Source organism: Castor canadensis, chromosome 14 (assembly GCF_047511655.1).
Source record: "Castor canadensis chromosome 14, mCasCan1.hap1v2, whole genome shotgun sequence".
Taxonomy (NCBI): Eukaryota; Metazoa; Chordata; class Mammalia; order Rodentia; family Castoridae; genus Castor; species Castor canadensis.
Genome location: NC_133399.1, coordinates 209,191 through 229,528, shown reverse-complemented (window position 1 = coordinate 229,528; position 20,338 = coordinate 209,191). Strand labels below are relative to the sequence as shown.

The 20,338-nt window shown below is 61.4% G+C and overlaps 1 protein-coding gene across 14 annotated transcripts; it reads right to left on the bottom strand.

The window, feature by feature from the left end:
- Window positions 1-219: 219 nt before the first annotated feature.
- On the bottom strand, window positions 220-18,998 carry LOC141416546 (F-BAR domain only protein 1-like). 14 transcript variants are annotated; one of them, XM_074053509.1, is made up of 29 exons: window positions 18,922-18,967; window positions 16,355-16,388; window positions 14,935-15,229; window positions 14,460-14,538; window positions 9,926-10,017; window positions 8,922-8,996; window positions 8,382-8,523; window positions 7,854-8,006; window positions 7,663-7,767; window positions 6,982-7,080; window positions 6,802-6,898; window positions 6,452-6,496; window positions 6,285-6,363; window positions 5,665-5,782; window positions 5,416-5,473; window positions 5,052-5,230; window positions 4,921-4,945; window positions 4,619-4,670; window positions 4,268-4,362; window positions 3,398-3,667; window positions 3,104-3,186; window positions 2,930-3,014; window positions 2,664-2,772; window positions 2,077-2,232; window positions 1,741-1,873; window positions 1,265-1,464; window positions 1,041-1,096; window positions 694-858; window positions 220-443 (listed from the first exon to the last, which is right to left on the bottom strand). In XM_074053509.1, exons 4-29 carry the CDS (start codon window positions 14,484-14,486, stop codon window positions 421-423), a joined length of 2,721 nt encoding a protein of 906 aa, XP_073909610.1. In that variant the 5' UTR covers window positions 14,487-14,538; window positions 14,935-15,229; window positions 16,355-16,388; window positions 18,922-18,967; the 3' UTR covers window positions 220-420. The 14 variants fall into 14 exon arrangements, with proteins under 14 accessions (XP_073909610.1, XP_073909609.1, XP_073909608.1 ...); XM_074053508.1 differs by lacking the exon at window positions 16,355-16,388 and adding an exon at window positions 15,517-15,592 and having other exon boundaries at window positions 18,922-18,949; XM_074053507.1 differs by lacking the exon at window positions 18,922-18,967 and adding an exon at window positions 15,517-15,592 and having other exon boundaries at window positions 16,355-18,361.
- Between the last annotated feature and the right edge of the window lie 1,340 nt (window positions 18,999-20,338).

Sequence of the window (20,338 nt, the reverse complement as noted above, 5' to 3'; positions counted from 1 at the left end):
AGCTGTGAACTGTACTCTGCTTACATCCCCACTGCCTGGCATACTGCAGGTGCTCAATTAATGCTTCTGTGCCAACTACTGACTTCCTTGGGTTGACTAAGTTCTTCCCCAGCTTATCAACTCCTACTCGTACCTCAAAACCCCGATGATAAGTGCCCCTCCTTGGGTGGTTTTCCTGATGGTCCCCTCTGTGGCACTGTTTAGGAGATATCTTTGTAATTTAGTTAGAAAATAAAGTTTATTTAAACAACATTAAAAGGCCAGAACCTGGGGGTGGGGGTGAAGATTGGCGAGATTTGTGGGGGGGGAATCTTGGCTCAGCCAGTGGGCGTGGTGAGGACTGGGGGGCTCCTGTCGGTGGAGTCCAGGTCTCGGGGGGACTGGGGGTTCAGTGAGCACCAGGACAGGGCAGCGCTGACCTCAGCAGCTCACCAGATACATCCCTGCATTGGGGGGTGGGTGGGGGAGAAGGTGGGGGGACAGTGAGGAAACGCCAGCCGCCCCAGCCCCCACTTCCTCCCTCTGAACCCCTTCCTTGCTTTTTTTTCTTTGGCAAAGCTGGGGACCAACTTGGGGTTTCCATGCTGGGCAGGCGCTAACCACTGGGCCGCATGGCCCCTGGCCTCCTCAAAGACTCCCCCCCCACCCCCGAATCCCCCCAGATCCCATCGGCACCCCGTTTCTGCCCCTCACCTGTGGCAAACCTCCTCTTCACCAGGGACATGCGGTAGCCACTGCCCACCAGCTCCAGGTCCACACCGGACAGAGTGACCCCCTCGCTGGTAAACTGTGCGGCCACGGGGCTGGGGGCGCTGGGCCCCGAGAGCGGCTCCCAGCTGGCAGAGAGATGTCCGGAGCCTGGGGGGGATGGGGGGGTCAGCCTGCTCTGTCCCCTGGGGTCCCCCTCCCGTCCTTGGTCCCCTGTGGCCTCCACTCTCTCTGCCACAGGACCTTTGCACCTGCTGCAGGTGCACGCCTTCTCCCGGATCTCCTGGGGGAGCCCCCACATGCATCTGACACCCCCAAACACGGCCGCTCACCCCCTGCCTCCGACACATCTGGGAGTTTCCACGTGAACCGCTTCTCCTCCAGGTTCCTGGCGAGGGACGCTCGGTCAGGTTGTCCTCCCCGGGGAAGAAGGGGGACCCAGCTTGGCCGTGGTGGTCGGGGGCATGGAGGGGCTTGGACACTAGTCTCCGACTGACTTAATGACTTGGGATGGAACCCAGGGACCCCCTCCCCCCCCACCACCGCACGCCCTCACCACGTGGCGGCCGGCTGCAGGCGGACGTTGGTCACCGGCCCCCCGATGGGCAGCAGGATCTGGACATTGGTGAGTGGTGTGGCCACGGCAGTGGCGCCAGCCCGGTAGCTGTAGTCCACTGACACCTGGGTGAGGGTCGGGCTGCACTGCCAGTGGGCGCTCAGGTGCAAGGGCACAGACTGTGGGCCAGGGCGGGAAAACTACGCGGGCGAGAACAAGAGAGACTCGGCTTGGAGCACCCTCCAGGCCTGCCGTGCGGCCAACGCACGCATCATAGAGGCTGCGCTGCACGCTGCGGCCAGCAGAGGGCAGCAGAGCGCAACCCCTGGAGGGGGTGGGGCCCTCCTCTTCTAATTGGCATAATCCAGGCAGAACCTTTCCACATTGGCTACAACTCACGCCCCGCCCACCAACGATTCTCATTGGCTGCCTGCTTGCCCCGCCCCCTCTGGCCCCGCCCTCTCCACGTGGCCCACCTGGTACCGCAGCAGCACCACGTTGTAGTAGGAGGCCGCTGGGTTCTGCTCTGCCTGGCGCTGCAGGGCCTCGGTCAGCGCCGCCATGTTCAGCCAGAAGTCTTTGGTCTCTGGGTCACTCTGGGAGGAGTCACTGCAGAGATGGGGGTGGGGGAACCCATCACCCCAACCCTCAGCAAACGCTCTCCCTGGGTCCCCCATCAAAGCCTTACTGCATGGGATGGATGGGCAGTTAGGAAGCAAGGGAGCCAGGAGGTTCAGAGACGGCAAGACACTTGCCCGAGGTCACACAGCAAACCCCCAGGAAGGCAGAGCTAGAATTCGGAGCCCCATTACCCGAAGAGCAGGTCTGCGTTGGGCTGGAAGTGCTCGATGCTCCCCGTGTGTACGAGCCGGAAGCTGAGGACGGGGGGCGGTGGGGACCCGCTGAACACACGCAGGATACCGGCTGGGAAGGTCATGGTCAGCTCCCCACTCACTCGGGCCAGGCAGCTGGGGGGACAGGGAGGGCTGGCACCTCTCTCCAAGCCCTCCTGCTTCCACTGCACCCCACAGCCCCCCAAACACACAACCTTACTTAAATCCCTGCTTGCACAGGGGGAAGCTGCCTTATTTCCCTTTTCTCCTAGGCCACCAGGAAGCTCAGAACAGAACACTTCCCCTCTCTCTTTTTTTTGTTTCCTTCAGGTTAGGTGTTGGGTCTAACACTCCCCTCCTCTCTGTGGTTGGACTTTGAGGTCTTCTCTGCTGGATGGTCACCCCAGGGATGTCAAAACTCCCCGTGACTCAGCTCGCTCAGCCCTGTCCTGCTGCTCGGCCAGACCCGGTTTCTAGCCTCACGGGGACTTCCTGTAATGCCCAGCTCTGCTCACATGGCCTCCACGGCTGCCACTGACCCTGTCCCTGGCAGCATCACCGTGTACCTGGGGCTGTGGCCGCCGAAGTAGGCGTGGACGTACTCGGTGAAGGCCGTGGCCACAGGCAGGGCATCCTGGGAGCCCAGGACCACAGGGCTGGGGCCCCGGGAGACTCCTGTGGTGGTGGGGAATGAAAATGAGGTCAGACAGACAGACAGAATGGAGACATACCCCAGGCTCTGCTTCACCTGCTTAGACCAAGACCACCCAGACCCCATTAGGAGAAAGTGGGTCTCTTTTGTGTGTTTAGGGGTTGGGGACAAGGGACATACCGTGTCCGGCCTGGGAGAAGCTGGGCCGTTCTGGGCCGATGTTGGGGACTGAAGAGCCCAGTGGGGAAGGGCTCAGGGACCGAGACTGTGGACAGGAGAGAGGCAGGACAGTGAGCCACGCTGGATGCCACCCCGGGTGACCGCAGTCAGCCCCTGGCGACACCTTCAACCTACCAGGTCACCATTGCTGCGTGCAAGGGGACAGGACACCTTCCGGGTGCGGGGCCTCCGGGGCGGGGCGGCCAGGCCCTCCCTGGCTGTGGGGTCAATAGGTGTGGACATGAGGTCTGGGCAGTGAGTGAAGTCTGGGGTCACCCCCGATCCCAGCCCCCGCCAATCTCAAGCTCTTCTGCCCAGCAGGCTTCTGCCCCAGGGCCTTTGCACGGCTCCACCCTCCCTCTCCCAGGGAGGCATGGCCACCTCCTGCAAAGATGGGGGTCCCCACTTCCCCCGGGGGGCTGGCCTCACCTCCTCCGGCCTCCAGCCCCCAGGGTCCTGGCGATGGCGCCAGGGGCTGTGGAGAGTCCGGCCGGGGTGGGCCCCGCCTCCCCCTGGGTTCCTGGGGCTGCGCCCTACAGCTGGGTGGGCTTTGCGGGGTGCCTGGGCGGGGGACCCAGGAATCTGGGGAGGGGCCGGGCGCAGCGTGGGACGGAGAGTCCAGGCCTGAATCCTCCACGTTCTCCGGGGACGAAGAGGAGAAGGGGGAGGGGCTGGACGTGAAGCCCAGGCTGCTGGAGCCTAAGGGAGAGGAGGGCAGGGGCTGCTGACCACGCCCACACGGAGTCCCCACCCACCCACCTGCAGGCCACGCCCACGTGCAGGAAAGGCTCACTCAGGGTTACCACCACTTCCTCTGATGCCCCGCCCACCAACTGCAGCAACGGTGTGGCTCCACCCACCCACACAGCCACGCCCACTCCAGCAAGGCCCCGCCCACTCAAGCACAGACCACGCCCTCTGGGCCCTCCCACTCACACGAGCAACGCCCCACCCTTTACAGTCCCATCCACTCAGCAAAGCTGCCACCAGCCCTGCCCATTCTTGTGAAACCACCATCCCCTTGGCCCCGCCCACTCCACAAGGCCTTACCCTCTCTAGCTCCACCCACTCTAGCAAGCCCCACCCCCTGCGGCCCCTCCCAATCAAGCAAAAGACCTCACGCTCTGGACCCTCCCACTGGCACAACCCCGCCCACTCCAGCAAGGCCCCACCCTCTGGACCCCGCCCGCTAACGTCTCACCCACTCAGCAAAGCCTCCACCTGCTACAGCTCCGCCCACCCTGGTGAAGCCCCACCCTCCAGCCCCTCCCGGGCCACGCCCACTCCCCCTGCTGTCACCTGTAAAGTCTTCGTGGTCGAAGGCGGACTCCAGCGGCGGCCCAAAGAGGCTCTTGGACACCTGCTCATCGCAAGACGGCAGCTTCTCTGCACAGCTGGGGACACGAGGAGGCCGAGAGGGGCTTCTGTTGTCCCCATGCCCCCGCCCACCTCAGGGCCTTAGCACATGCTGTTCCCTGCAGTTCTGCCACCGCCCCCTCTGTCCTCTTCAGGGACCAAGCTGGAAGTCACCCCTTAGCCAGGCCCCATGACGTCGCCGCCACCTGTCCATCACACCACCCACGGGTGGAGGGGGACTGAGCTGGGGCCGGTCCCCGCCTGCCTGAGTCCCATGTCCTCTGCAGAACGCACCTGCTGGCCCTGGGGGCCGACCGTGGCCTCTGCGGCTTCCCAGCCGTGTCCCCTAGGGGAGAGACGCCTGCGTCACCGCACTGCACAGACTGGGGACCAAGGTGACCCGCAAATCAGGCAGAGAGGGATTCACACCTCATTTGGGGGCCCCCTCCCTCCCTCTGCGCCCCCCACCCCCAGCTCTCTTTCCCCTTTCAGAATTCAGAAGGGGAAACCGAGGGTCAGAGGAGCTAAGCGGCCTGTGGGGCTGGGGTTCGAGTCCCCCCGCTTTCCCTCTCTGGACAAAGACACAGGCCACTCACGGGAGGAATGGCGCTTCATGGTTCCCTGTGGACAAGACGGGGCGGCGTCAGCATGGCTGTATCCAGCCATCCAACCCCAGGCATGGCGCCCACAGCTCCGCCACCACCCACCCAGTCCACGCCACGCATACCCCGGGGCCAGGAGGGAGGATGAGGCTGCCCGCGGTGGCCCTGAGCTGGGCCGCGGCAGCCTCGGAGCTGCAGGCAGGGGCCCGGGCCGGGGCGGGCTTGATGTGCACATAGAATTTGCGGGGTTCGTCGTCGTCGAAGTCGGAGTCGCTGGATGAGAAGCGAGAGGGCTCGGCCGTGCGTAGGTCGCAGTCAAGGAGCCAAAGGGATTGCACAAAGTCCTGCACCGTTTTATCCCTCACCACCCAGCTGTCGAACTCCTATGCAGCTGCTAAACCCCACCACCAGTGCCCCTTCCTTTAGAAAGCCCCTCTGCTTAATCCAGCAAGGGTGTCCTTGCTCTGCCCCCTGGGGACACCAGGATATTGTTGTGGGTGACCTCAGGCCGGATGGTGAAGCCCTCTTCATCCACCTCTGGACACATCTGGGGGACAGATGGTGGTCAGACCCCCACTGGTAACCCCTTCAGTCACCTCAGACTCCAGTCCAGCTTCCCCTGGTGTGGGACCAGAGCCAGGGGAAGGCGACACTCGGCGGGCTGGCTGTCCCTCCCATGTGGACAGAGGTGGGATTTGAACACCGAGCCCCCGAACCGCCCCTGGACCCAGCACTCACCCCTGAATCGGGTTCCAGGATGTCTCTGGGGACAGGAAGAGACGTTAGCGCCACCAGACGGGGGTCAGGGATGCTGGGTCCTGGGCCACGTGGGAGGGCTGAGGATGAGGGAGGTGGCCTGGGCAGGGTGGGGTGACCCGGGTGGGGAGGTCAGGGGAGATGGGGAGGTGGGGGATGGGGAGGTGGGGGATGGGGGTTGGGGAGGTGGGGGACGGGGGAGGTGGGGGATGGGGGTTGGGGAGGTGGGGGATGGGGAGGTGGGGCATGGGGAGGGGGGATGGGGAGGTGGGAGGTGGGGGATGGGGAGGTGGGAGGTGGGGGATGGGGAGGTGGGAGGTGGGGGATGGGGGAGGTGGGGGATAGGGGAGCTGGGGGATGGGGGTTGGGGAGGTGGGGGATGGGGAGGTGGGCGATGGGGAGGTGGGGGATGGGGGTTGGGGAGGTGGGGGATGGGGAGGTGGGCGATGGGGGAGGTGGGGGATGGGGGAGGTGGGGGATGGGGAGGTGGGGGATGGGGGAGGTGGGGGATGGGGAGGTGGGGGATGGGGGAGGTGGGCGATGGGGAGGTGGGGGACGGGGAGGTGGCGGTGACTCCCGGGAGGGGTGGCGGTGGTCCTCACGCGGCTGCCCGTGGCTCCCGCTCTCGCCGGCTGAGTCCTGGCAGGCGGAAGGCCTTGGCTCCGCGCAGCCGCTTCATGGCTGGGGACAGAGGGTGGCTGAGCCCGCGGTCCCCTCGCCCAGGTCCCCACCCGGGGTCGGCTGGGCGCCCAGGCCCAGACGTACTTGCCTTCCTGCAGGGCGGCCGCGCTGTAGGCCTCGAAGTCCACGGGGCCTGGACAGGACGGAGGACAAAAAGCCTGAGCCCCGCGGTCCCCTGGGGCACGGACGGAGCAGGGGACAGGGGGATGTCAGGGGGTGGGGGTGGGGGTGGGGGGGACGAGGACAGGCCCGGCTGGCCCTAGACGTCTAATTATCCCGGCTTGTCTGGTGGGCACAGAGAAGTCAAGACGCTGGCCCGGGGTCACACAGCGCGCCAGGAACCCAGGACCCCTCATTTTTAATGGGACTCCAGAGCCTTGCACGGCTGCCTGGGCCCGGGCAGCGCGTGAGCAGCGGACGTGCGGGGCACTGACCCACCTGGCCTGTCCCGGCCGGTGCCCTTGGTCTCTGCAAACCTGCGGAGCAGCATCTCCACGCTCACGTTTTCAATGTTCTGCTTGAACTCCTCGTGCACCTGGGGGACAGCGGCGTGAATGGCAGGGGCTGGGGCCGCCCGTCCGTCCCCAACCCGTCTGTCCGCCCGTCCTGGCCCCGCACCTGCCCGATCTGCACGTGCGTGTCTTCCACCGAGTGCGCAAAGGAGCCCAGCAGGGCCTTCATGTGCTGCAGGTGCGTCTCCTCCATGGCTTGGAAGCGCTGGGAGGAGGGAGGGGCAGCGGGAAAGACCAATCAGAGCCTTCCGGCACCACGTGATTGATGGGGGGGGGAAGAGCCAATGGGAGAGTCTGCCCTAGGACTTTGGATGAAGACTTTGAGCCAATGAGCTGCTGGCATGTAAATGAGCCTTCTGCCAGGGGCGTGGCTTGCACGGTAGCGCACCTGCCTAGCCAAGCAGGCTGCCCTGAGTTCAAACCCCGACACCGCCAGTACAGATAAACTAACAAAATAAAAATAAACGGACGCTTGTGCTGGCCACTTTCTCTTTGTGTGTGCACATGCGTGGCAGTGATGTCCCCAGGGGAAGAAAACAGAGAGACACAACTTCCTGCCACCACCATTTGAGCACTTGGTTCCAGCCATGCCTGAACCGCACCCCGCCCCCCAAAATAAATCTTTCCAGTTCCTTGACTCTACAAATGCTGTCAGTGCCAAATTAAAATTTCCAAGGCTGGCGACCTTTAAGACAATCCTATATTCCTGATCCTAACGTTTCAATCTGCTTCCAGCCCCCGGTCCTCAGGCTCCCTGGGGTTGGGGACCGCAGGGAGGGGCCCTCACCAGGGCGGAGTCCAGCATCTTGTGCTCGAAGTCGGCCCTGGCGGAGTTGTACTTCTCCACCGAGCGCCTCAGGCTCTCCGCTGCCTTCTTGGTTTTGGCTTCTGCCTGGGAGGCACAGAGAGGGGTGGTGCTAGGACAGGGGGACACCGGGTGGTCCGGCCAGCGTGGGTGACCCCTGCAGACAAGCCCACCTTGTCTATCTCCTTCTGGCTCGTGCTCTCCCGGCGCAGCCGCTCCTGGTCCATGCAGCGGTTCAGGTAGTTCTCACGGCACTTGGGCAGAAGCTGGCTGACCCCCGCCAGCGCGTGGACAGCGTCCAGGGTGCCCAGCACCTCGTCCTTGCACTGCGGGGGACCATGGAGCCGGTGACACGGTGGTCACACTGCCGCGGCTCCAGGCCCACGGTCTCATTTAAAAATATCTGGGGGTGTGGAGTGTGGGGAGGGGACGAGACCCTGGCTGGCTTCACCCCCAGAACCCCAATTAATCGGGAAATCAATGCCAGCCTCCAAGTGTGATCCTCCCAATCTCAGCCTCCCCTTTAGCTGGGATTACAGTTGTGAACCAGGGTGCTCGGCTCCTGTCGAGTTTTCCCCCCAGGCCACAGTTTGCTGATGCCTGACACTTAACTTTTCTTTTCTTTCTTTTGTCTGGTGTCCAAATCCTCAGAGCCACACGCCAGGGGCTGGGGTCCCCACTTCCCGTCCCCCCACGCCCACCTTCTTCTGGGTCTTCAGCTGTTCTTCCCCGTAGCGCACCACATCTTTGATGAGGTCCTGCAGTTTCCGAGTCAGCTCCAGGTGGCACAGCGCCAGCTTGTCCGAGGACACTCGGAAGACCTCCCAGAGCGGGGCGAAGGTCCTGGGGCCGGGGGCGGGAGAGGGGCGCATCACACAGCTTCAGTTGACAGTCACTGGGGTGTCGGCCCCTGTGCCCGGCCACCATGCCCTTCTGTCCCTCCTCTCTCAGATCTCCCCACCTCTGCCTTGAGCAGGCCAACTGTGTGGTTGCCCCAGGGCCTTTGCACTGACGCAGCTACCTGCCTGGCCCTCACAGAAAGCACTCTGCTCCTGTCTGGGGGTGACAACTGTGCCATTTGTGTGGTGCACACACGTGGCACGGAGGTGGCCACGGGTGCCCTGCACACTGAAGGTGCTCTGTGAATATTTGTGCAATAAAGGAAGGAAGGAAGGAGCTGGTGAGTGAGTGACACGCAACTCTCTCTCCCACTGCACCACGAGTGGGCAGGTGACACTCACCCCATGGGGGTCCCGTTGCTGGCCAGCTTGGACAGCTTCGACATGGCCTTGGAGTATGTCTCCTCGATAGTGGCCCTGGGTGGGAGGACGGGGAGGAGCTGGGCACCGAGGGAGAGGCTCCGGGCTGGGGCTCAGTTTCCCCAGGTCACTCATCTAAGCCGTAGCTCTAAACGCGGGGTGTTTTGCGGGGTCAGGGTGGGCACACCGCGCCTGCTCCATGGGGAACCGGATGGAGTTGGAATCCCCCAGTGCCCAGGTAATCTGATTTTGCAGAACCCAGGTGACAACTGCTGAAGAGGCAGTAGAGGGCGACAGGATTCAGAGCCGCAGGTTTTAGGGTCTCCAAGCTCCTGTGGTTCCTGCAGCCTGGGGGGAGCTGGATTGGGTCACCAGGTGGGAGCCGGTACAGGTGCAAGACCAGAGGAGAGGGCGGAGCCTCGGGGAGGGCGGGACTTCCGGTGTGGGCGGAGTTACTGGCTGGGTGGGGCCTGGACCCATGATTACAGGTGTGGGCGGGGCCTCGTGGAAGGCGGGACTTCCGGTGTGGGCAGAGCAGCAGGTGGGTGGGGCTAGGACCCATGCCCACAGAGGTGGGTGGGGCCTCGACGAGGGCGGGGCTGCAGGTGTGTGGATGGGGCTGCAGGGTGGGTGGGACGTGGACCAATGGCCGCTTAGTGGGCGGGGCCAAAGGTCTGTGGGTGAGACAAGACTGTGGGTGGGGCTAGGAGGAGGACAGGGCATCAGGCTTGTGGGTGGGTCCTTGTGCTGGGTGGGACTTGGGGAAGTAGCTATCGAGGTGGGTGGAGCCACTTTGTGAGGGTGGGGCTTCAGGGTGGGTGGGGCTTCAGGGTGGGTGGGGATTGGGCTAATGATCAGAGGTGGGCGGGACTGAAGGTTTGTGGTCGGGATTGTGCAGTGAGTGGGGCTATGAGGGCGGGGCTTCAGGCTGGTGGGTACGGCCTGTGATGGGTGGGGCGCGTGGTGGGCAGGGCTTGGGGCCTCACCTCTCCCGGATGAAGTCGGCCAGCTCCTTGGTGGAGATGGGCCCCTGCTTCACGCCCTGGTACAGGACCTCAAAGCCATGGTTTTTCTCACCCTGCAGGGAATGGCGTGGAGACTGAGCAGGGCGCAAAGGTTGTTGCCTAGCAACAACCGCTGGCAAGGAGCCAACCAGGAGAAGGCCATTCCTAGGCTGTAGTGATTGGTTCAGGCCTGAGCCAATCAGCATGCAGCATCCTCCCCATTTCACAGGGATTGGTTCGTTGAACGTAAATGCGTCCAATCAGAGAGAAGCCTGGGATTTTTGTTCCCTGATGGATGGAGAAAAATCTTATTTGCTCTTTGTGTGGCTGTCTCTGTCTTTCTGTCTGTTCGCCTCTGTCTCAAGCAATCTCGTCCCCTTTGATTTATTTTTCTTCTTTTTTTGTCTTTCCGTAGCTGAGGAATTAGGTGTTGACAGATTTTAGTGGAAGGAGGCGAGGACTGTGCTGTGTGACCTGGGCAAGTCGCTATCCCTCCCTGAACCTTGCTAACATGGGGCAGAATCGAGTGGTGGAGTGCCTGCCTAGCAAGCGAGGGGCCCTGGGTTCAAACCCCAGTGTCACCAAAGAAAAAAAGGGGGTCCATGATCTTTCATGAGGATGCAGTGAGTACTGGGTTGATGTACTCAGGGTCCCCAAAAGGCAATGCTAATGTTTGCTAATTTGCACTATTCATTAATATTTCCTTTTTGCATGCGCACACTGCAAACATTGATGTCAAAGGGGAACTTTATTGCTACATTAAAATGGGAAAGCAGGACACCTTGGCGTCAATGTCAGCCAGACCCTGTCCTGAACAGGGCGTGTGTCGCTGGGTTCTGACGGCCTGGAACCCCAAAAACACTTAGCATGGAACTGCTGACATCTCCTTCCCACTCGTGTCCCAGCCACCTCCTCTGGGGACCTTCCCCAAACCCGCCACCCTGTCCACTCGCCGAGGACCCCTGGTCTCTCAGGAGGACATCTCCCCTCTTCCCCATCCAGGCTTAGACCGCCCAGGCCAAGGGTCAAATGTCCCTGATGTGCTGGGTCACATCGGGTTGGTTACTTCTCCTCTCTGGCCCTAACTTTCCACTGGGGACGATGACAGTTCCCAATGCCCGAGGGTCTGGGTGAGATGTGTCCAGGACAGCGCTGGACACAGGGTCTCTAGGGAGGACCGAGCGGCTCCTCAGCGTCCACCTGCCACCCCGGGGGATCCTCGGACGAGGCCGTGCCAGGCACCGCCACCCAGGCTGGCCTCTTGGGCTGACTCGGAGCCAAGTCCTGGCCCGGTTCCCGGTCCTGGCAACAACCCCCTAGCAGTGTCTGCCTCCCTTGGACAGGGCTGGCAGCCGAGGGTCCCAGGAGGAGTTGTCCTGGGAGTGGGTCCCCCCACACCATTGCCTCTGGCCCCCACTGTGACCCCAATGACAGCTACAGTGGGATGTCCTACCACGGCTCGGGAGTGACCCTCCCCTGCTCACACTTCCCCCAGGGCCCTCTGCTGTAAGCCTGGGGACTGGGGTATCCCTGTCTGGCTGGATGGCCCCAAAGGAGCCTCAGAGCCCCCCCGACATTGCTCAGGAAAGCGCCAGGCCATGTCTCTGACATGGACAGGTGTCCGTGGACCTTGCCCGAGTCCCAGGAAAGCGAATAGGGAAATGGAGGCCCAGGGATGCAGAGACACCTGCCCAGGGCCTCCCTGAAGAGCGGGATCCCTGTCCTCAGCTCCCAGCTCTCTGTCACTCAGGGCCCAGCCGGCCACCTTTGATGGGGTGGGAGAGTCGGGGGAGGTTTCTATTTTCTCTTCCCGCGTCTGACTTCTCCTCCGCGCGCTTATGCACCTTAAAATAAGTGTACGTGCTGCCGTCAGGGCTCCAAAATGTGGGTGACATGGGATCCTGCAGCGGTCCGCCCTCCACTTACACAGAGGTGCTGACGGGGACTCAGATAGCGACAGTCCCTCGGTGGGGGTGTCACATGGCCATTTAGAGGTCAAGCTGGGCAGTCTGACCCTGGAGGAGAGTCTAGAGGTCAGACACCTGCAAGGGCAAGGGGGTGCGGTCCCTTTAAGACAGCAAGAGCCAGTAAGAGGAGCTCCAGCTGGGGAGGGAGGCAGGCTGTTGCCAGGGGCAACCGGTTGCCTAGCAACGGGTTTCCTCTTTCCAGCTCAGGGGCTGCAGATGAGGAAGGGGCTTTTGCCCCACTTCTTCCCTGATCCTGGGGCAGCTCCTGTTCCCACTTCCTCCGAGGCTCCCCATGACTCTGTCCTTGCACCCAGAGTCCTCATCTAACGTCCGTGCTTCCACTCAAGCTTGGAACACCTTTCCCACTTCCTCCATTGGGTGTCAGCTGCTATAAGGGGGCGCCCTAACCCTCAGGGTGAGTCTGGATGGCTCTGCGACACGCCCCGCCCCGGCCCCGACCAGGCCCAGATGGAGCCTCCCGGGGCCCCAGCTCCCAGAGTCACAGACACGCGTGGGGTCACAGGGTCAAAGGGAGGAAGGGAATGAGTGGATGAAGGAGTGATGGATGGATGGATGGATGGATGGGTGGATGGATGGATGGATGGATGGGTGGATGGATGGGTGGATGGATGGGTGGATGGGTGGATGGGTGGATGGATGGATGGATGGGTGGATGGGTGGATGGGTGGGTGGATGGGTGGATGGATGGATGGATGGATGGATGGGTGGATGGATGGGTGGATGGGTGGATGGGTGGATGGATGGATGGATGGGTGGATGGATGGATGGATGGATGGATGGGTGGATGGGTGGATGATGGATGGATGGATGGGTGGATGGATGGGTGGATGGATGGATGGGTGGATGGATGGATGGATGGGTGGATGGGTGGATGATGGATGGATGGATGGGTGGATGGGTGGATGGATGGGTGGATGGATGGATGGATGGATGGGTGGATGGGTGGATGGATGGGTGGATGGGTGGATGGATGGGTGGATGGATGGGTGGATGGATGGATGGATGGGTGGATGGATGGGTGGATGGGTGGATAGGTGGATGGATGGGTGGATGGGTGGATGGATGGGTGGATGGATGGATGGATGGGTGGATGGATGGGTGGATGGGTGGATAGGTGGATGGATGGGTGGATGGGTGGATGGATGGGTGGATGGATGGATGGATGGGTGGATGGGTGGATGGATGGATGGATGGATGGGTGGATGGATGGATGGATGGGTGGATGGATGGATGGATGGGTGGATGGATGGGTGGATGGATGGATGGGTGGATGGGTGGATGGATGGGTGGATGGATGGATGGATGGGTGGATGGGTGGATGGATGGATGGATGGATGGGTGGATGGGTGGATGTATGGGTGGATGGGTGGATGGGTGGATGGGTGGATGGATGGGTGGATGGATGGGTGGATGGGTGGATGGATGGGTGGATGGGTGGGTGGATGGATGGGTGGATGGATGGGTGGGTGGATGGTGGATGGGTGGATGGATGGGTGGGTGGATGGATGGATGGATGGTGGGTGGATGGATGGGTGGGTGGGTGGGTGGAAGGGTGGATGGGTGGATGGATGGGTGGATGGATGGGTGGATGGGTGGATGGATGGGTGGATGGGTGGGTGGATGGGTGGATGGGTGGGTGGATGGATGGGTGGGTGGATGGGTGGGTGGAAGGGTGGATGGGTGGGTGGGTGGAAGGGTGGATGGGTGGATGGATGGGTGGGTGGATGGAAGGGTGGATGGGTGGGTGGGTGGAAGGGTGGATGGGTGGATGGATGGGTGGATGGATGGGTGGATGGATGGGTGGATGGGTGGATGGATGGATGGGTGGGTGGATGGATGGGTGGGTGGGTGGGTGGGTGGAAGGGTGGATGGGTGGGTGGGTGGAAGGGTGGATGGGTGGATGGATGGGTGGATGGATAGATGGATGGATGGGTGGATGGGTGGATGGGTGGGTGGGTGGATGGAAGGGTGGATGGGTGGGTGGATGGAAGGGTGGATGGGTGGGTGGGTGGAAGGGTGGATGGGTGGGTGGGTGGATGGGTAGCTGGATGGAACACTTTTGGCTCATTCAGTCCCTTCTTTGGGTCCCAGATGGTGATTGATCTCTTGCGTGCCAATGGGGGTCAAGTGAAGAAAACCCCAAACTCTCCATGGTGGGAAGGACTTGGAAATACCCTGGCTGGGATGACCGTGGATCCTGGAAACTGTGTGGCCCTGTTTACTTAGTCTTCATTTTCCCCTGTGCTAGTTTCAGGCCACTGTTTTCTACTGTGGGCCTCAGTTTTCCAGAGGTGCAAGGTGTGAGTTACCTGCCTGAGGTCATAAGAACTGTGAGGTTCAAGTGTGTGAATTCTTCCCCATGTGTCTCTTTCCACTCTAATTTCTACCCCTCCACCTGCCCACAGAATGCCTGGTGCCAAACTCTCCAATAAAGTCTCTACAGCCCTGCCAGGAATGCCACATAAAAATAAGAATAGGTAAAGATAAAGGAAAAAAAAAAAGAAAAACAAAATTTGAATCGGTCTTACCCAAAAATGCTCCCCAAAATATGACATCCTAATGGCGTCTGTGAAGACCTCAGCAGGTGTCTGTCTGTCCAGTGTCTGTCTAAAGAAAGAGACATGTGTGAGTCACTGAGTTTAACCTAATAGGGTCTGGTGAGGGAAATTCCTATTGTCCTACCCATGGAGCTCAGAGACTGGGGAGGAATGAGGAACTGAAAACCTCCAGGGCTCAGAGCCTGCTAGGGCCCTGAGATGAGTCAGCCCTGATCCTGCAGCCCTCATCTCAGGGGACACACTGGACACACATGCCCCTGTCCCATGGGGTCATGGCTGGAGTACATGGAGGGACAAGGGCTTGGTGGAGGGGATATGACAGGTGGGGTTTTAAAGCACGTATAGGAGTTTATGGCAAGGACAGGAGGGGTGAAAACGAGCCCTGTGGTAGGTAGAGAAGGTCTGGGTCATTTCATATTTGGACTGTCCTTTGAAGGACACCTACTTGCCAAGGTCACACCTTGCTCCCTGGATCAGTTGAGCCAGACCTGAATGCTCAGCCCCACGGCAGACGGCTCCCGTGGGCAGAGGATCTGGGGCTGGACCAGTCGGGGGAGGTCGGGGTCCCTGCTGTGTCCCTGGAATCTCCCTGGATCTTCCAAGCCCCTCCACAGGCGCCTCCCAGGGTGCAGAGTGCCCTGCGCACCCAGATGTCAGCACCCGGCTGTGTCAGTGGCCACAGGAGCCACGTCCACCTGGCGTCTGAGTCACTGTCCAGCTCCGCACCTCAGTTTCCCCATCTGCAAAACACATGGGCAGAATGCCCAGAAAAAGTCTCGCTTGGGGACTCCAGGGCTGCAGAGGGGCTCGGGCCAGGCTGCCCGGCGGGGGAGGACATGGGTGTCCATGACAGAATCAGGAGGCCCAGTCTGTCACTCGAGCTGCGGGCCTCATGCATAACGTATGACCTCAGACAGCAGCTGGGAGCCTGGCAGATGCGGTGGCAGCAGGGGACTGGTGACAGGATGGGGGTGCTCTCTGGGCCCCAACCAGGAAAGGACTGAAAAGCGCCTTGGGCTGGGGCTACCTCTGTGTGAGCCTCAGTTTTCTTCCTCTTAAAAGCTTGCTTAACTTGTCAGGACTGGACACAGAGAGATGCCCATCTGTGGTCAAAGACAGGCCAGATAGACAGAGGTTCAAAAGCCGGGAAGGCCCAGACCTATGCAGGGGACATGAGGATTGGGGTTTTCAAGGATGAATAGGAGTTCACCAAGAAACTATTCGTTTCAACAAATGCAGCCAACCAGCGACCTATACCAGGCAATGCTGGGGTGGTGGAGAAACTTTGATCTCCCAGTGTAGCCCCACCCCTAGGAAGCCTAGTTTGGGGGGACACCAGGCTGAAAGCCCCGAGTTCTCATTCTGACCTGGGTCACAGATGTGCACAGACCCCTCAGAGCCGTGCTGAACGACACACGGGGACCCCACACGCCAGGTGACTCTCTTTCACCAGACGTGTGGCTCCACGACACCCCCGGGACCGCCAGCCTGCCCTCCCCTGAAAGCCAGGTGTCCACGCTGTGCGTGCCGACCACTGACACAGCTGCGTCCCCCCCACCACAGCCTCACTGGGCCGCTTTACAGATGAGGAAACAGAGGCACGAAGGTGTCACACCCCTCCCAGCCTCGGGGGACGACTGTGGCCCTGGCCCGGCTGACCTCGACCTCCTGGTCACAGCCACCACCATGTGTGGTCCTTGGTCTCCAGGTCCCCTTCCCCGTCCCCCTACCTCTCTCTCGAAGCCAAGGATGTCACACAGGCCAGGCCCAGCCCAGGAAGTGACACCTGCTTGGCCAAGGGTCCCCTTCTGCTCTGAGGGGACCCGGAGGGGCCTTCAGGTGCCCTGGCCGGGGTTCACACTCACCTATGGGCGCTGTGTAGGTCTGGGATCTGGGGCCCTGCAAGAGATGGCCACGGGCCCCTGCCACTTCCGTCACCACCAAGCCGTGTGTGTGCTTGCGAGGGGACAGGAAGTTCTCCCCGCCCGCCCGCCTGCCACCAACCGTCACCTCGCCTCTCCGCCCACCACGCCCTGGTCCTCTCTGGGGCCTGGGGGACGTTATCAGCACACACAGGAGCTCAGGTCACCGGCGGTCAGTGACACGGCCCCCGCCTAGCACAACCGGGACCCAGCGTTCCACATGGCGCCATCGCCGGCCGCGTCGACACAGCTGCCCGTGCCTCGGCGGGGAAACTGAGGTTCACCCAGCATGGCTGCCCTGGGGAGCCCTTTCCTCCATAGGAAATTCAGAGTGACATCTGACAACTGCACTGCCACTGAGAGGACGCGGTCACAGTAATAGCGAAACCTTCCTTTCTGCCCCCAAACGCTCTGTGTTTGCTCCTTCCATCGGAGAAGAACTGAAAACAGCACCACGGGCCTCGAAAACAACGGTGACCTGACTGCCAGCCAGGTCCCCCTGCCAGCCCAGAGACCGCCGGACACTTGCCCCAGGCTCAGCTGTGTCCCTCCTGTCACCCCAGCACCTGTTCCCAAAAAACTGGGGCTGAGGAGCAGATGGACCGGATGGGAACCGAACTGGCAAGGCAGACAGGGCACCCCGGGATTGGAGGACACTGGCCGGGGGGGCCAGAGCCCCAGAGCTCTTGCTGGGTGACCTTGGGCCACCCGTGACCCCTCTGGGCAGCCAGGATCCTGTGATCAGGACCTGACCCCGTGTCCTCACTGCTGTTTGTGCATCGAGGACGCATTTGAGGGTTTTCTCTTTGTTCCCAGTAACCAGCGGCTTGGCCCCCGGGTGTCACCCACTATTTCAATGACCAGCTCTGCCATGTCCCCCCTCTTTGGGCCCAGTCACCAGCGCGGTGATCACAGACTATACCCACGGCACCTCCTGACCCTGTCTGTCACCTCCCCGGTGGGGAACCTGAGTCACGTGACGTGCCCGGGGTCACTCGGCTCGGGGATGGTCCACCCTCCCCGCTGCTCCTTCGTGACTTCATCTGTCTGCCTTCATCGCTTCTTTGGGGGCTGCAACTATTGAGTGCTGACTGTATACCTGGCTTTGTCAGGAGCCGGCCCAGTCCTTCCCCTTCCTGGTCGGCTGTGACACGTTTACGAGCTCCAATGTTATAATTAACATCAGAACCCGAATGTCCGCGTCCCCCTGGCTGCCCGCCTCCCACGGCCTCCCCACATCTTCCCGGAGGGCTCAGCCCATTTCACTGGGGACACAGCCACCCGGGAGGACGCCGACTCCAACCTGGGGGCGTCAGACTCCCCCATCTGGTGTCTGCTGCTCACTTGGCTAAGCTGGCTGCAGGGGACAAAGGGACAGGCTGACCTGTCACCTCCCACCTGCACCTGCCAGGGCGAGGGGGGACAGCGGGGGGACGTCCCCACCCAGGGGACGATGGTATGCGTGGGTGATGGTATGTGGGTCAGGGCGTGGACCTGGCTGGCCCTGCTGGTGAGACCAGGGCGGTGGAACCCTGGTGACACTTTGGCTGAGTGTCACCATGAACCCATTTCCCAGCTCAGTAATTTGGGGTCACAGGCAAAAGCTGGGAGTTGCAGGATGTGTGGGGGGGGGCGCAGAGTCACCTAGCTCACTGTCCTTGTGACACCCCCATAATATGCAAAAATAATAATCTAGCCAAAGATGTGGGGCTCATAGGTGTGGAGTCCAGGGTCCCCCAACTTTAGGTCTCAAAAGAGGGAAAACTGAGGCTGAGGGCCTTGCCGTCACCTGCCCCCAAGGTCCCGGATGAAGCAGGATGGTCCCAGTCTGCTCCTTTTCGGTCTTGATATTGGGGGGACCCTCACTTAGGGTATCCAGACAGATAGAGGGTGCCCCTAATTCCCAGTGCACCCCACTTGCAGCCACCACCCCCGGCCACAGACAAATTTACCTCCATTTATTTTCATCTGTTGGGAACAGCTGTGGCGGCTCCCCCCACATACAGAGAGGGGGGTCCCCCACATGGGCCACCCCACCCCCACCCCACCCCCAAATTCCAGTCTTGGGGGTCCTTGCAGGTGACAAGGGAGGACCCCACCCTGCTGCGGCTGGGACGGGGTACTGAGGACAATCGGGGGGGGCAGGGGACAGTCTGTCGGGGTGGCCGAGTTTGAGAAGGGGGACACCATGGGGGGAGGGGAGGCACCCCACGATTGCAGGTTGTGGAGGGGGGGAAGCCGCACCCCATCTTTGCAGCCAATGATGGAGGCTGAGAATAAAGGGATTTGGGGAAGGGGCCTGGGGCAGGGGACGCGCGTTTAGGATTAGGACACACGTCGGGGTCCCCATGTCCACTGTGAACCCCGATGTCCCCAGGAGGCTCCCCCCGCCCCGCACGCCCCAGCCCGTGTCGCCCCCCCCACCACCATTATTACCCACACCCTCCCGCCCGCCGCGGGGCCGCAGGACACGGACACCCGGGTCCCCCACGCAGGACAGACGGACTCACCTCCGAGCCCCGCGCGCCGCCACCTGCCGCCCGCCCGCGACACCGCGCGCCCCGCCCGCCCTCTCTCCACCGCTGCGGCGCGGCCGCGGCCGGCTCCGCCCACCGATGGGCGTGGCTCGCTAGAAACCACGCCCCTTCCCCAGTGACGACACCCGCAAGGCAGGGGCGGGCTCTGTAATCGGCGAGGCACGTCATTGGTCCATTCAGGTGAGTGGCTTTGCCAAGCCAGCGCGCTGATTGGCTGAGATGGCGACCAGGCGACCAGCGTTTTTTTTTTTTTGTTTTTTTTTTTAAACCGGCCTCTCTACACTATCACCGCCACCCGCAGTGCATTTGCATATTTTAAAGAGACAGGCACCGCATCGTCCTTCTGAGACCTCACGGGGAGGAGGAAGGGGAAAGGGAAAGCAGCATTTAGTGAGCGCCCACTGTGTGCCAGGCACTGAGCAACGCTCCTTTGTTGTCCCCTACAAGGCTGAGGGTGGGATCTGTGCCGTCATGCCACACCTGTCCTAAAGATGGGACCAGGGCTGCCATGCTGGACAGAGGCTCTGCCACTAATGTTTTTATGGTGGGGTGGGGTGTGACAGGGAGGATTTGAAGTCAGGGCTTCCAGTTTGCAAAGTCGGGGCTCTCTCTTGAGCCGCACCTCCAGTCCGTTTTGCTCTGGTTATTTCAGAGACGGGATCTTGAGAACCGTTTGCCTGCCCTGGCCTCGAAACGTGATCCTCCTGATCTCAGCCTCCCAAGTAGCTGGGATTACAGGCGTGAGCCACCACGCCCGATCCCATATGACAATTTTGAGAGACTCCCATTCTCTCCCCTTATGCAAGGCTCACGGGTTCACATTCCTCTTCGAACGGGGACAGAAAACCTGGGGGGTCCCCGGTCACCCCAACTCAGGAAGGGGCAGCCCAGAAACACAGTCCCTGAAACACTACTCTTTCCCCCATCTAGACTCTGGAAACCTGGCTTCTTTAAATCTCCCTAACTTGCTCCCTGCCCCGCACTTCCAGGCAGCTACTCGGGAGGGAGAGATCACAGTTCAAGACTAGCCTGGACCAAAAAAACAAAACAAAACAAAACAAAAAAAAACTTATTTGAGACCCCATCTCAATCATCAAGCCGGGTGTGGTGGTATATTCCTGTAATGGAGGATTATCATCGGAAATCAGTCCAGGGCTGGCAGGCGGGCATCTCACAGAGATGAGTGACTCCAATTCTGACACCGAGACCTTCAGTGGGGACCCCAGGTCCTCCCTGCAGCCACATCCTCAGTGCACCCCACCCCAGCACCTTTGTCTTTGCTGTGACCTTGGGATGTGACCCAGAGTCTGCTGAAAGGCACTGTCCATGGAGCCACGGCCCAGCCCCAGGTCCACTCCAGAAGGGTGGCCTCCCCACCTTAGATCTTGTG

Excerpts from the sequence above, each read along its gene's own strand:
- LOC141416546 (XM_074053506.1), bottom strand. The coding sequence starts at position 17,454 with ATGAAGTCACGAAGGAGCAGCGGGGAGGGTGGACCATCCCCGAGCCGA. Across the intron at positions 8,007-8,381 it reads AGCTGAAGACCCAGAAGAAG|TGCAAGGACGAGGTGCTGGG; the intron begins GTGGGCGTGGGG and ends GGTCCCCCGCAG. Across the intron at positions 3,187-3,397 it reads GGGGCTGGAGGCCGGAGGAG|CCAGGGAGGGCCTGGCCGCC; the intron begins GTGAGGCCAGCC and ends TTGACCCCACAG.